This window comes from Callionymus lyra, chromosome 13, assembly GCF_982586985.1.
Source record: "Callionymus lyra chromosome 13, fCalLyr1.hap1.1, whole genome shotgun sequence".
Taxonomy (NCBI): domain Eukaryota; kingdom Metazoa; phylum Chordata; class Actinopteri; order Syngnathiformes; family Callionymidae; genus Callionymus; species Callionymus lyra.
In genome coordinates this window covers 9,082,680-9,097,639 of record NC_141830.1, presented here as the reverse complement: position 1 = coordinate 9,097,639, position 14,960 = coordinate 9,082,680, and the positions used below count along the sequence as shown (strand labels likewise).

At 37.1% G+C, this 14,960-nt stretch overlaps 2 protein-coding genes across 5 annotated transcripts in view; both read left to right on the top strand.

The window, feature by feature from the left end:
• Window positions 1-7,891, top strand: part of spire1b (spire-type actin nucleation factor 1b) — a 28,911-nt gene extending 21,020 nt beyond the window's left edge. Inside the window, exons 9-17 of one of the 2 annotated variants that reach the window (XM_087805718.1) lie at window positions 168-209; window positions 2,574-2,737; window positions 2,817-2,910; window positions 3,718-3,860; window positions 3,937-4,074; window positions 4,647-4,717; window positions 4,793-4,820; window positions 4,894-5,180; window positions 5,954-7,891. In XM_087805718.1, coding sequence (XP_087661844.1) covers window positions 168-209; window positions 2,574-2,737; window positions 2,817-2,910; window positions 3,718-3,860; window positions 3,937-4,074; window positions 4,647-4,717; window positions 4,793-4,820; window positions 4,894-5,180; window positions 5,954-6,209 — 1,223 coding nt within the window. In that variant the 3' untranslated portion in view covers window positions 6,210-7,891. The remainder of the gene's footprint in view (window positions 1-167; window positions 210-2,573; window positions 2,738-2,816; window positions 2,911-3,717; window positions 3,861-3,936; window positions 4,075-4,646; window positions 4,718-4,792; window positions 4,821-4,893; window positions 5,181-5,953) is intronic. The other variant, XM_087805719.1, reaches the window with a different exon arrangement.
• Window positions 7,892-8,307: 416 nt separating this feature from the next.
• On the top strand, window positions 8,308-14,909 carry drc9 (dynein regulatory complex subunit 9). Of its 3 annotated transcripts, none has more exons than XM_087805127.1 (10): window positions 8,308-8,413; window positions 8,998-9,129; window positions 10,720-10,754; window positions 10,943-11,065; window positions 11,705-11,789; window positions 12,905-13,066; window positions 13,142-13,216; window positions 13,906-14,037; window positions 14,096-14,185; window positions 14,778-14,909. In XM_087805127.1, the coding sequence occupies exons 2-10, from the start codon at window positions 8,998-9,000 to the stop codon at window positions 14,883-14,885; spliced, it is 942 nt and encodes a 313-aa protein (XP_087661253.1). In that variant the 5' UTR covers window positions 8,308-8,413; the 3' UTR covers window positions 14,886-14,909. The 3 variants fall into 3 exon arrangements, with proteins under 3 accessions (XP_087661253.1, XP_087661254.1, XP_087661255.1); XM_087805128.1 differs by having other exon boundaries at window positions 8,323-8,399; XM_087805129.1 differs by having other exon boundaries at window positions 8,358-8,403.
• Window positions 14,910-14,960: the final 51 nt, after the last annotated feature.

The window sequence follows — 14,960 nt, the reverse complement described above, 5'->3', positions numbered from 1 at the left end:
TTATCTTTCACTGATGGCTGCAGCTTATCTGTCTCCCTGAAAAAAGCTTTTTCTTCTGAAAGAACAACCTCAGCATGCTCTACCTCTGCACCCCCTGACATGGTTTATATTTGAATAAACCTTCTGAACCACATAACCGGCATTGCCATGATTGTTTCTCTTTGCAGTAATTCGTCCACTTAGCATGTCTTTGAGTTTTGATGCGTCAGGTAAAGTTCCCGGCCTGTTGCTTACCTGGCTTTCCTTTTACCTCACTTTTCCTTTTGCTGCCTTGCTGTGTTCTGATCATCAGCTCATCTACACATGTACACACACACACACACACACATGCACACGTTGATCATGTCATGCTTACGTGGTAGTTGATGGCTGCTGGATGTTGACATGAGACGCTGGACTGTTGAATTCTAAAATGTGTTTTACACTTAATAATCATTTAATTAGTGCCCCAGTAGACATTTCTGTTAGCAATTTACCTTATCAAGTACATATTGGGAGACATACATGGAATTTTCCGTGGTTGTGGATGACTACGGAATTGGTAACAAAATTAGAATAAGGATAAACAATATGTACAAAATATCCAAGAGAAATAATAATAATAATAATTAAAAACGTCATTCATTCATTAACAGATTTGCTAATTCGTTCAAGTTGTTTATCATGATAGCAGCACAAATACTATGTATGACTTTGTTAAATCTATTATAAATGTATTCAAAAGTATGTTCATAAAACACACAAAGATATATATTTTTTAAAGCATATACAGATGTAAAAATGTGCACATAAACATATGAAGATCTGTAAAAAGTTGTTTGAGGACTAATATAAATTAGGATGTTTAAAAAATAAAGACGTTTCTAAAATAAATTGTTGAAGGAACAACAACAATAGTTTAATCGCTTTTTTGTAACTGCTTATCACAACTGGACCCCCCGGCACTATAGGTGGTGAGAAACATGTCATGTTATAGACGAACATTTCTGTTGACATATTAGAACATTATTCCAAATGTTTTCTCATTAAATGAGTAGTACATAAATAGTGCCTTAATATTTATTGTTGTAGTTATATTGAGTTGTCTGACCATTATTTTTATATTTAAATGCTACAAATAATACTTACTTTCATACTAAAATATATAGTGTTTACAGTCTTGAAAGCCATTTTGGAGTTATTAGCAATTTAATAATAACCTTAACAATATTAACCACTTTGACAATAGACAATATTGTTTTTACGCAATATTTATCACGTAATTTTGAATTAGAATCCTTGTCTGAAAGCGTATCTATACACACGGTACATACTGTATAGAGGCTGCAATAGCACACTCTCGTCAACAGAGTTCGCTATTTGCTGGTTATAAGGTTTCATATTTAGAGAGTTGGGTCAAGTTTTCGCAAAACGTCAGGCCTCTAAAAAAAAAAATCTTCTTGTTTAAACTACTGATGTTTTAATGGAGTCGAAACTCGCATTAAAACCAGTGAATAAAGCATCAAATTCTACGACTCCGTCTAATGAAGAAGATATCCTATTATAGGTTTTGGCCAAACTCGCAGTATGCCTCAGGACTTGTTCCGTACAGGATTAGGTAAAGTATGAGCAACGACCTGGTTTGAAGGGATTCGCTTCCTCTTAACCTCACTGTCTGCCCACCTGGCTGTTAGCTAATGCTCCCACTGCTGAAGCTGTGAGGGACCAGGAAGAGGACAGAAGTGTATCAGTGCCATCAGAATATCCAATGGTTTCATTTAACAAACCAAATTTTTTAATATACTGTACATTAAAACTTTTTTTTTTAATTGTTGTTTTAACTTTTTTTTTCTTTTTTTTTTAAACATTTTTATTTGAATATAATATATTTTTAAAATATTAGTATGAATGTCTTTTATTTACTTTCTAATTCCAAAGTTTATTTCAGTATTTTTCAATAAATAGTCTTTCAATTAGATATATAAATGTTAGTATAATGACCCCCCCCCCCAACCCCAGAAAAAATGAATTTTGAAAATGTATTTTTGATTCAATTCAAAGATTTATTGAAATGTTAAATTCCAATGAAATATTCTGAAGACACGGATATACTTCCATCCACAGCTCCAGCTCTGTTCAGATAGATCAAGGGTTTAACTGCACGAGACCAGATCCTTTCAGCTCCCAAGTCCTCCCTCCCCCCTGCCCTCCCAGCCCCAACTTCCCCTTCAAACTCAACTATGTGTTTCAACACCGTTATACTTCCAGTATTTGAAGCCAGAGAGGAGAATGAATTCCAGCTTCTGTGGTTTGACCCTATAAAAAAAATATTAGTTTTGGGTTCAAGAGTCTCAATTCTCCATGACGGAATCATCCATGCTATGTGTGTAACACCAGCTTGCTCGTGTACCCCCTGAGTCAACTTAACCCCCCCCTTCCTTCCCTTCAATGTTGGATGGAAACAAACGCACCCGTCTGTCTTCACTGCATCTGTGATAAAAAAAGGAAACGAGATGCAATGAACCACAGACATAAGTGCTCTTCCTCTCCCGACCCATCTCTTCTCTGAAATGTTTCCGATTGGCTTCAAACAGACGACTACAGTCCATACATGGGCAGGAGGACCTCCAGCACTCTGTCCTTGCTCAACGCATCGGAATCTCTCAGAGCCGAACCTTCAGGATGGCAGTCGGCGCCGCAGAGAAAGAAGCTCCTGAAGGCTCCCACCCTGGCGGAACTGGAGAGTTCGGACTCCGATGTCAGTATGACGGCCCCCGCCCTGGTTTCACTGCTTCATGTGTATTACTTAACTAATCTTGTCTGTTTGATTTTCCCAGGATGATTTTTTCGGGCGCACTTCAGCCAGTACTTCAAGTTTGTCCACAACTTTATTGGATGACACTTCGCCAGAGTCCGTACAGGGCAAGAAGAGTGAGTCGTGTTGTATTTTAAAACCACTGTTGCTCATTAATAATTAACACATTTTTCTTATTGTTGCAAAAGTTATTTTTGTATGTTGATCACAGCAGCTTTAATTTATCAAAAAACAGGTCTATAAACATTTTGATTATTGATTATTATTAATTTATTTTAATGAAGTCTTTTGAATTCAAAAAAAGCCTTTTTTTCTCTCAATTGACCTGTTCAAGAAAGTGAAATAAAAAGAATAGAGTGCTTTTCTATTATTCATGATTCATGCAAAACTCATTTACACAGATTAACTACGTTAAATAGGAGCATCTTTACAGTTCTAATGATTTATACTGGGTATCTTCAAATATAATTTAAGGTAAAATTAAATTAAACTGTATGCACTCAACTTTATGGTGTTATTGCATTTAACACCTTTATTTAAGCATGTTTGATTTACTTGTTTATTAAAGCAACAACATATAGCATTGATAACATTTTTGTCTTTTGTAATTCGGACACCAGGGGGAAGCAGGATCACTATTTTAAAAAGTGTTATTAAAGATCCATTACAAGAGTCAGAATTGTTCAAATTTAAATCAACGTTACTTTGACTATCCAGTTATGTAACTTAGGAAGTTTAATTTCCTCAACCCTAAGTTAGAGGAAGCCATGAATGCATTCATTAAATTAAATCAAAAAGCTGACGTAAATAAAGGTTAATAAATACATTTTCTAAATCGTGGTCTGCGATCAAAATTCCTATTTTGTTCTCACACAAGCGGAGACAAAGCCTGATTCTAATCTTGTGTGTTTTCCCTTCTCCAGCTCCGCCCATGTTCTTGCCCATTTCCTCCACGCCGCAGCCAGAGAGACGCAAGACCCCTCAGAGGAGACACTCCATCGAGAAGGAAACACCAACCAGCGTCAAGCTGTTTCATCCAGTTTCCAAAAAGAGCTCCAAGTCTCTGGTAAGTTTCCTGCAGCGCAATTCTATTTTTTACAAACGTAGGCAATCAGGCGATAACTGTGCCCCGATGTGTGCAGGAGGAGTTCTGCTTCCCGGTGGAGTGTTTGTCTCTTACTGTGGAGGAAGTGATGCACATCCGGCAGGTCCTGGTCAAAGCAGAGCTGGAGAAGTTCCAGCAGTACAAGGAAGTCTATAACGCAATGAAGAAGGGGAAGGTTAGTTTTTAAAGTGTAGATACACAAACTTTACAATTAACATTGCAATGTATGCCAATATTCATGTGTTTCTTCATTTTTTGTGTTGCAACTATACCTCGTTAAATCCTCTGCAGCCAGGCGGACAATCAAGTCCTGCGAGACGCTGGCGATGTCTGAGGACGAGAGGATACGCTGGACTTTAGCAGTTTTTAAAGTTTATGTTTGGTTTCAAAACAAATGAAAGCCGTTACAAGTTTGTCAGGATTCTTGTGCCAGAATCAAGTACTCTAGGCAATACTACAAATATATATCCTCGTTTCTACAGTATCCCAATATATCACAATATATCTCATTTTTGCTCATTTATCGTGGTACGTATTTTAACGCCAGATTCTTACAAATACACAACCCTTCTACCTGGTGGACGTGCCAACAAACAACTCCCATGATGCCTTTCTACACTTTTGTCAGACTTTGGTGACAGCTGATTGGTCGCTACAACACTGTATTTAAATTCTGCATCTCAAAAGTGAGAAAGTATCTTTTGTTAATTGCTGGATTTCAGTATCGATTTGTTGCTTTGTTTTCAGCTTTGCTTCTGCTGCCGAACCAAGAGATTTTCTCTCTTCACCTGGTCCTACATCTGCCAGTTCTGCAAAAAGTAAACTCGACTACTTTTTTGATTATTCTTATTTAAATCACTACTTTTGATTAAAATTGTTCGGACCTTTTTCAGGCCTGTTTGCTCACAGTGCTGCAAAAAGGTAGGTACCGATCATCATCTTCTTGGCATCCTGAGAACTGCTTTTTGATTTCTGTCTTTCCCGCGTCGAACAGATGCGGCTGCCGTCAAAACCGTATTCCAGTTTGCCCATATATTCCATCGGCTCGACCAACACGCTGCCAAAGGACAGGATAGCTTCCATGACTGGTGCGGGACAAGGGCTCGCTGTGGCCGAGGGTCCCGGGCCGTCAGCGGCACAGGCTCAGCCCACTCCGCGTGGAACAACAACACAAGGGGGTTCCAGACGAGGCGGGAAATCACCCGGAGCTCCAGCCTCGAGTAAATCTGAGAAGTCCTCCAGCAGCCCTCGCCGACCGAGCATCCACAAGACCATGTCCAAGTAAGAAAACTATACAACAATGAAGGTAGAATCAAAGGATGCATACGGAAAAAATAAAATCATTCATATAAATGATCATCTATTGGTTATTACTGTCTGAAAGCTGTTTTATTTTGAAAGAAGACCAGATTAACTTAAAGAAGTAACATTAGTCTGTGATCATTGACACGTCCAGGCCCTTCTTTCAGTCAAGTTTATTTAAAAAAAATACACACATAAACTAGTGAAAATGAGGGAAAAAACAAACTCTATATGAATATATTTTTATCTTAATATAATGCCAACATTAACTGGTGCAAGAAATGTTTAGGGATCTCCAACTAAAGTCAGCTCCCACCAAATTAAAACCAATTCAGATGACATTACTTTTTAATTCTCCCCATATTTATCCTGGACTGTTGCAACTGCAGAGGCCGCTAGAGGACAAAATAGCTGCATGTGGCCCCTGAGAAACTTTTGGGGGAAATATTAAGTTACTTGAGGAATTTGGAAATTTAGAAATGGACAAAACAACGTAAGGTTCGACAAGCGACGCAGACTTTAGTGTACGTTCTGCGCATGTGCGAGGCTTTTTGATAAAAAAAAAAGGGGTAAATGATAACTTGAAGCAACCATTTCTCAGAGTCGCCCGTTATGCCTTCGGATTCACTCGACTGGTAACGGATTTATCAACACATTTCAGAATGAAATAATGTTTAAAAATAACATGGATAGAGATTCAGATTTAGATCAGATTTAACATCGCTGACCTCGAGTTCCCTTCTGTGTTCCAGGCTTTCAAAACACGGCTCCCTGAAGTCGCACGACGAGCTGGAGCTTCCCTCGGAGCTGACCGAAGACTGGGCCAGCATGGAGGTCTGTGTCGACTGCAAGACCTTCATCTCCGACATCATCGCCTCCAGCAAGAGGAGCCTGTCGCTGGCCACCAAGCGGGCCCGTCTAAAACGCAAGACCCAGTCCTTCTACATGTCCTCTCCGAAAGGAAGGGAAGATTACCGGCCGTCCGAAAGAACAATCAAGGAGATCTGATGATTTTTTGAGGCACAATCAAGGATCCGATCACATGTTCTCTAGTTCCAAATGTGAGATGAGAGATATAACCCTCTGTGGTGTTTCCCGGCTGCACGGCAGCACATCGTGGAGCTTATTTTTTACCTCATCATGGATTTCTTTTTTTTTAAAGTGGTGGACAAAGCTTTTCCCTTTTTCCGGACTGCACAACTGCATCGTCCACCTCAACTGAAGTCAACAAGCACAAGAAAGAGCTCGTATTTGAGGAGTGTTTGACTTTCTCAGGAACACACACGGGTGATTATGGAGAACGCCGGAACCACAAGATTTCTTGGATTACGCCACATTTTCTACCTTTTAAACCGTGCAGCAGCCAATCATTTGTCCGTACATGTTGCTTTTGAGATTTCCCCCCCCGACTGTCGTCGTCACATGAAGGATTCACTTATACATAACTGATGAAACATTGATGACATCTGTGTTGGATCTGCTGTATGATGTCACTTTAGTTTCACACATTTATTCCACATATCTGCTGCTTAACAAAAAAAACCCACCTTCAATCTTCTTATGATCCACTTAAAAACATGACCAAATTGAAATCTGAAGTGAGCATGAGAGTGATATCCATGCTACAAAAAACATTACCAATCATCCATTACATTATGACCAACTATTATGTTGCTGTGGTGTTTCTTTGTAAACCATTAGGCTTGACTTGTGATGCGTCTGTTGCTGGTTTCATACTGTTTCTGGACATAAACGACCCAACACAAAACTGCACTTTGGGCCACAAAATCAAGGGGGTACATTATCAATCAGGGCTGATGTTGTGATTTATATCTATACTTTAATCTTTCCTTATTTAGGAATCTTGAATTGCCCAGTGGAAAGTTCACACAAAAAAAGATTAAACAAAAATACACGACAATAAACACTAATGCAAAACAGTACACATTACATGTAAAGTATGTACTTATTAGAGATTATTATTAGACCCTGATTGAAAGATTAAAAGAAAGGCTTACATGCACCATGTTTGCAACTTGAGTAAACTTTTGAGAAAACTCTAAATGCATGGAATCATGCAACAGAATCCGTAATCTGTGCCTCATTTAACAGAATAGCGACGATCATTTTAATTCTGGCTCGATGAAAGGTGTAAAATACCCGATTGGAGTAAGATTTTCACAGTTTTTATCAACTTGTATCTCGATCACACAACATATTACATCATGACATATGTGTTATTTTAATCATAAACATGTTCTCAACTATATTATCAGGTTTATTTTTTTTAGATATTCAGTATTTTTCAGTTGCAAAGAAACGTGTTGATTACGGACAAGCATGTAATCTCGCAGACAGGATTACACCTCCCAGTTGCTTTAAAACATCATTTTTAACTTTCACCCAGACTCTGTTTTCTGCCTTAAAACTGCCTTTCGTGATCAAAGTCATCTGTCGTTGTACATACTTTGTTTCTGGTGGTTCGTACGTAGAGCAGGTGGATGGATGTGCGCTCGTGTCCAAGATTAAATGTGGGTCCCATTATGGTGATTCTTGGTGAAAGGCGACAAGGATAGACCGTGTTACAGCATCGTGCATGTGCACCAGTGTAGCTTCTACCAGTCTGTATTAACTGTAACCCCAGTGCTGACAGAACAACAAATCACCACAATAAAGTGATGCAATACCGATGTATTGTTTATGAATCCGTTTATCCACGCGTGCAAGAACGTGTGTCTTTTAATACACAGTTTTGTGTCAATCAAGTACTGTAGCAGAATGCACCATTGAAATGACAGTATAAAGAATACAGAGTCTGTTAATGATCACTTATAAAGTATGTTTACCTTAAATTAAGTTCCACCCATTTGCTAACTTTTGTTAAAATTAAATACTTTTTCAAAATGTTTTTTTTAATTTAATTTCAAAATGGGAAATATATATTTATATAAAACAATAGTCTTTGTTTTTTATTTGTTTACTATTTTCAATAGTTTTGTTTACACGACGTGTGGCCCAAATATTTCCGTAAGTAAACACAATTTCTGTGACCAAAGTCTGTTTTCATTGGTCCTATCGTGACCAACCGTGGCCACGTGATCGGTTGTCATGGTAACAAGTTTAACCGCAGACTAGCTTCCAGCTAGCGAGTGCTGTAGCTTGAATTAAAATGAAATTGAAACTGGATTGACAGCTAACGTAAGTAAGTTAAAGTAAGTGCGCCTTTTTTATTCTTTCATATGACGGATTATCTGCAATTTGTATTTGTCCGACAGTCAATATTTTCCGTTTTTATCGAACCAAAAATCCCTAATGTGGCTAATAATGCCTCATGTTGTAGTTTATCTTTTATTTACTTGTTTTCTTTATTATTTTACTGAATTGTTAACGTCAAAGTGAGAGTTTTATGCCTTCTCTACTTACTCCACCTTCTTCCACAACACCACGTAAAAACCCCTGTGTTGTTGACAATAAACAACAACAATGATATTTTAAGAACAGATATAGTATTAGACGTATACTACTTTTTTGCTAAAAAGTTTCTTTTAATCCAGCAATTTTAATGAAAGGCAACGTTAAACATTTGTATAAACTCTCCTAATCCACTTTATCTGTATGACTTTATTCCTCCAATCTGTTTCAAAGATGAAAGTCAGTCTTAAAAAATAAAGTGTAGGTGCGTTCGTTGCAGTCCACACAAGTGTCTAGAAACCACGGTTAGTCACGTCACTGTGTCGCTGTCATGTCTGGATCAATGTCAGGTAAATAATAATAAACAACTGATGTCTTCACACAGATGTCTTTGACTCGGATCCAGAGTCTCTGTGTGGCGGCGGTGGTCAACGACTGCTGTAACCAGTTGAACAAGCTGGGCCTGGAGCTGGCCGCCCAGATGCGCAAGGAGAAGTACAGCACTGCAGAAGCACAGGTCAGAGGTCACACTGAACATAACAATGAGTTTATCCTCACTGTTGAATTTTCATTTTCACCTTTTTTATGTGGTTGGTTAGAGGACAAATGATGAATTTTACACACACACTGTCAGACAAGACAACAGTGTGTGTCTTTTTCTTAAGGTGACATAAATCCTCAATAATCGTATTATTTTACGCCATTTGGTCACATAAATCCTCAATAATCGTATTATTTTACACCTTTTGGTCACATAGATCCTCAATAATCTTATCATTTTACGCCTTTTGGTCAAATAAATCCTCAATGATCTCATTATTTTATACCTTTTGGTCACATAAATCAATAATCTCATTATTTTACACCTTGTTGTCACAAACATCCTCAATAATAACATTATTTTACACTTTATGGTCAAAGATCCTCAATAATCTCATTATTTTACACCTTTTGGTCACAAAGATCCTCAATAATCTCATTATTTTACACCTTGTTGTCACAAACATCCTCAATAATCTCATTATTTTACACCTTGTTGTCACATAAATCCTTGATAATCTCATTATTTTGTACATTTTAGTCACATAAATCCTTTATAATCTCATTATTTTACACCCTTTAGTCACATAAATCCTCAATAATATTATCATTTTATACCTTTTGGTCACATAAATCCTCAATGATCTCATTATTTTACACCTTGTGGTCACAAAGATCCTAAATAATAACATTATTTTACACCTTATGGTCAAACATCCTCAATAATCTCATTATTTTACACCTTGTGGTCACATAAATCCTCAATGATCTCATTATTTTACATCTTGTAGTCACAAAGTTCCTAAATAATAACATTAGTTTACACTTTATGGTCAAAGATCCTCAATAATCTCATTATTTTACACCTTGTTGTCACAAACATCCTCAATAATAACATTATTTTACACTTTATGGTCAAAGATCCTCAATAATCTCATTATTTTACACCTTTTGGTCACAAAGATCCTCAATAATCTCATTATTTTACACCTTGTTGTCACAAACATCCTCAATAATCTCATTATTTTACACCTTGTGGTCACATAAATCCTTGATAATCTCATTATTTTGTACATTTTAGTCACATAAATCCTTTATAATCTCATTATTTTACACCCTTTAGTCACATAAATCCTCAATAATATTATCATTTTATACCTTTTGGTCACATAAATCCTCAATGATCTCATTATTTTACACCTTGTGGTCACATAAATCCTCAATAATCTCATTATTTTACTACTTTTATTCACATAGATCCTCGATAATCTAAATTACACATTTTGGTCACATACAACCTCAAAATTCTCATTGTTTTACACCTATACATAAAATGAATCCTTCACAATCTCATTATTTTACTACTTTTGGTCACATAAATCCTTTATCATCTCATTATTTTGCACATTTTGGTCACATGAAACCTTCATAATCTCTTTAGTTCCAACATGTTTGTGCCGTCCTAAAATCTAAAGTACTTCTAAACCCATGATGTGATGTCATAGTAAAGAGTGTGTTAAATCGTGTGTTATAAATCGTCTCACTTCCATCTTTTCTACTCTTGTAGGAGAAGGCCAGAGTAATGAAGCTGAAATCCGACTGGTGAGTTCAGATGTATTGCTCACATATTAATGACGTTACCACTGGCCTGGCAAACACTATAGCAACACAATTGGAATTTGACCTATAACCAATAAAAGCAGGGAAGGTTTTCCTGGACTAGACTAGGTAAGATATCAGTTTGAGCTAGTAAAAAATAGTTAAATGTGTATTTTCTGCTGTCTTCATAGTGAATATATCTCGCAGCAGATGTCCAACCTTCATGGGCAGCTGATAGAAGAGCAGGATTTCAGCTGTTTGCTGCAGGAAGTGGAGGAAACGGATCAAGCCAAGAACACTGAGAACGCCAAGAGGTTTTTCTTTAAATATTCTACGACAATTATTCAATGCAGGTGGTGAACGATATTGTTATGAACCTGAAAAGCACAGAGACAGATCAGTCAACGGTCATGAGAGTTCCTAGTGTTGCTACACGAGCCGCAGCAGCAGAGAGAGTCCATACAAGATGTAGATGAAACTTCATAAACTGAATCACTTCACTTCTGAGTTGACGCTTTTATGCATATTTTAAATGTAGTTTTTAAGCTTTTGATTATTTATTTTAAATTCAATAATTTCTATATTTTAAGGTTGAATTAGTTATTAATTTAATTTAATTTAATTTAATTTAAACTATCTTTTTTTTTAATGAATAAAATAAATATATACTCATGGAGTTTGATATTATAATTCCAATAGTTGAATAATACATTTTCTAAACGTATTTATTTATTTTCATTTGTAGCTTTTTAAATTCACTATAAAAATGTTGGTATTCTTTAATAATACGTCACCAGACAAGACCAAATTGATCAAACTTTCAGCCAATTATGGTGTTGCTATTATCAACCTTTATTTGTCCCATATCGTGGACGTTTTTAACCTAAAGTGGCCACAAAAGAAGGATTTTTGTTCTTTCTTTTTTTTTACCTGATGTATATATTTCTCTCCAGAGAGGCCAAGAGAGAGCTGGCGAGTAAAACACAAACCTTGCACCGACAACAGCAAGAACTGAGACAGAAAACCGAGAGTCTGAAGGTGAGAGACTTTTTGACTCACAGCTAGTTTGTCTTATTGTCACAGTTTGTGCGAAAGTCAAATCAATCCTCAAAAATATTGCAGGTTACTTGAGCTTTGGTTCTTTAAACAAACACTGTTGTACTGTACATACAACTACTCAACTACTAGTGTTAGGCCACACCTGAGGAAGTGTGGTCCAGGGGCCACATATGGCCCTTTGACTATATTTTTGTGGCCCTCGTGAGGTCAAAGATCATGTAGAAACCAAGAATTCTATCCTCACAACAGCCACTGTACAAATTTAGAAGCAAGTTAAAAATAGATTTTGCAGAAATTCAGTCACTAAATAAAACAAGTATATACATTATAGTATACCAGGAACCTTCAACTGTGAAAAATCTCTAAATTTAGGAAAATGACGATCTGGATCTTATAATCCATGCGTTTGCGTCTTCTTGTTTAGACTATTGTAACAGATTATTTTCGTGTCTTATCAAGAAGGATCTGTCTCGCCTGCAATTATTACAAAACTCTGCAGCGAGAATTCTGAGCCGCTCTAGTAGAAGAACTCACATTTCTCCGATCCTTAAAACTCTTCACTGGTTGCCAGTTTCTTTCAGGATCCATTTTAAAATTCTGGTTCTTAATTCAGATCTTTTCATGGTCAGACCTTCCATCAGTGATCTGATCCAGACTTACACCCCAGCTTGGGCTCTGAGGTCTGTGGATCAGAATCTACTGATGGTTCCTGAACACGCTTCAGAACCAGAGGAGAGAAATCCTTCCAGACTGTTGCTCCTAAGCTTTGGAACGATCTTCCTCTCCCTCTTCAAGAAACATCTTAAGACATTTTATTTGTCAAGGCTTTTCCTTGATTTTCTGGGACTCCTGTGTTTGTCTTATGTGTCTTGATCTTATAAGTATATATTTTAACTGTGTATTGTTTTTAATTGTTATGGTGCTTTGTGACCCTGGTCTAGAAAGGCGCTTTATAAATAACTTTTACTTTATTCAGGTTGTTAAAAATGTTATAAAATGCATTAATAAATGTTTCAAAGGGTCAATAAAACCCCATCATAAGTCAAAATGTGTTAAAGAGTAAACAAGAACAAGTCTTTCTATGTGTTCATCAGGAGATGTGTAAGCGCGGCAAACGTCTCAGCAAACAAGTGGATGTTCAAGCGTTGAAGATCGAGAAGAGGAAGAAGCTGGAGGAGAAGCTTCTGGAACAGCAGTTGAAGAGGACGCAGTTCGAGACAAATAAAGCCGAGACGGACCTTGACAACAAGCGCGAGGTTTGACTCCAGTTATAATCACGGAGCCATTGATACACAACTGAGTTCTGTCTGCTTTTTGTCTGGTTTATTCAGCTGCTGAAGGACCAGTTGCAACAGCAGGCGGAGGTTCATGAAGCCAAAAAGAAATATTTGCATTATAGAAACGAGGTCAGTACATTGAAAGTTTTCATTTTTTTATTTTGTCATATGTACGACCAACAGTCTTGACAACACGTCCTCTTATGATCTTGCCTTGACATTTAAGCTAAATGCTAAATCTATCCGTTAGCATTTAGCTGTTAGCACCATTTTGTAAAAATGATTTAGCACCCATTGACCAAAACCAACAAACAACCACTGAAGTTTCAGATTTAACATCTTTTAATCTCAAAGCGTGTCCCTATTCCAAATGTCAAAGTGTGCTTTTACAGAAAAACTGTATAAATATGATAAATATCTTAATCTCTCCGTTAGCATTTAGCTGTTAGCACCATTTTTTTTTAATAATGATACAGCACCCATTGACAAAAAACAACAAATAACCAGTAAAGTTAGATAAGATTTAGATAAGATGATGAAGAGACAAAAAAATAAATTGAGCCAAATCTGTGTGTGAAAAGATTTTGCCCACTTAAATCGTATGAAAAATACATTTATAGCATTACTTAGGAATTAATACCAAGAGTTACCGAAGGTTAAAACATTTCCTTTTTATTATAATTGTCCAGAAAATTGGTATTAGAAAAACATTGAAAATGATGGTCTCCTCGAAAGGTGACAGTTGTTATGGCTTTTACATCATATATAGTCAATATAATTGGAGGTGTAACATGGGTCAACGCTGACTTGTCAAACAGGAGCTGCAGCAGCTGAGGCTGGACTGGAAGCAGAAGACGGACACGATGCTGCACGACGTGGTGCACCAGCTCAGCAAGGTGGACAGCAGACGGGCCGTCACTCTGGACAAACTGGCCGAGCTCAAGAGGAAGGTGAGACTTCTGTGGCTGTTTTTTTTTTTCTAGGATTCATACTTGATGTGTTTCCCAGTTCAGAGAAATGGAAGAGGTGGTGCTGGAAGACAGGAAAGAGCAGGAGAAACTACGGCGCCAGCAGGAAGAGGCCACGGCGGCCACCAAGGTGTGTGTGAGGGTGAAGATGCACCACCTTCGACCACCCCTTTACATTCTTACCTTTTCATATTCTACATTGAATTATTATGATGTGCTGTGGGATAGCTTCCAGAAGATCTGTAAATTGGGATAACTATTGATTTATAGCCTCATAAATCTGGCATCTTTGACATTTTTTTAATGGCTTCATGGCTAAAACACAATGTTTTGACTATCAATTTCTCTAGAATTCTACATTCTAACGTTATGATATTTTGCTTGTTAATGGTCCATATCTTCTACAAGAGATATTATTCAATGATTGATAATAACTTGGTATAATAATTGATTTATAGCATCGCAAACCTGTCATCTTTGACAAGGACATATACATAACATGGCTAAAATATGATGTATGATCCACATCCACTAAAACATATATATTCTAGTCCATGATTGTAATCCGTGGAAAGTATTGATTAATTTGCATCTTAAACTTCACATTTCAAATCATCTGAAACCTATTAACACGGTAGAAATCTACATTTGATAAACAATCGACAGATATGGCGCAGAATAAATAACAACAAATATGACCCATTTCTATTCTTACATTTCAGATCCAGGCCTGGTGGAGAGGCTGCATGTCCCGCAGAGGTTTGGGCAACAAGGCGGACAAAAAGAAAGGCAAGAAAGGCAAGGGTGATGGAAAGAAAAAGAAGAAATAAATGTGTTTGTATTTCCTCTCCTCACATCTTTCCTCATTTTTGTAGAAGGCAGTAACAAAGCATGACAACAATAGA

Excerpts from the sequence above, each read along its gene's own strand:
- drc9 (XM_087805127.1), top strand. The coding sequence starts at position 8,998 with ATGTCTTTGACTCGGATCCAGAGTCTCTGTGTGGCGGCGGTGGTCAAC. Across the intron at positions 9,130-10,719 it reads ACAGCACTGCAGAAGCACAG|GAGAAGGCCAGAGTAATGAA; the intron begins GTCAGAGGTCAC and ends CTACTCTTGTAG. Across the intron at positions 10,755-10,942 it reads ATGAAGCTGAAATCCGACTG|TGAATATATCTCGCAGCAGA; the intron begins GTGAGTTCAGAT and ends CTGTCTTCATAG.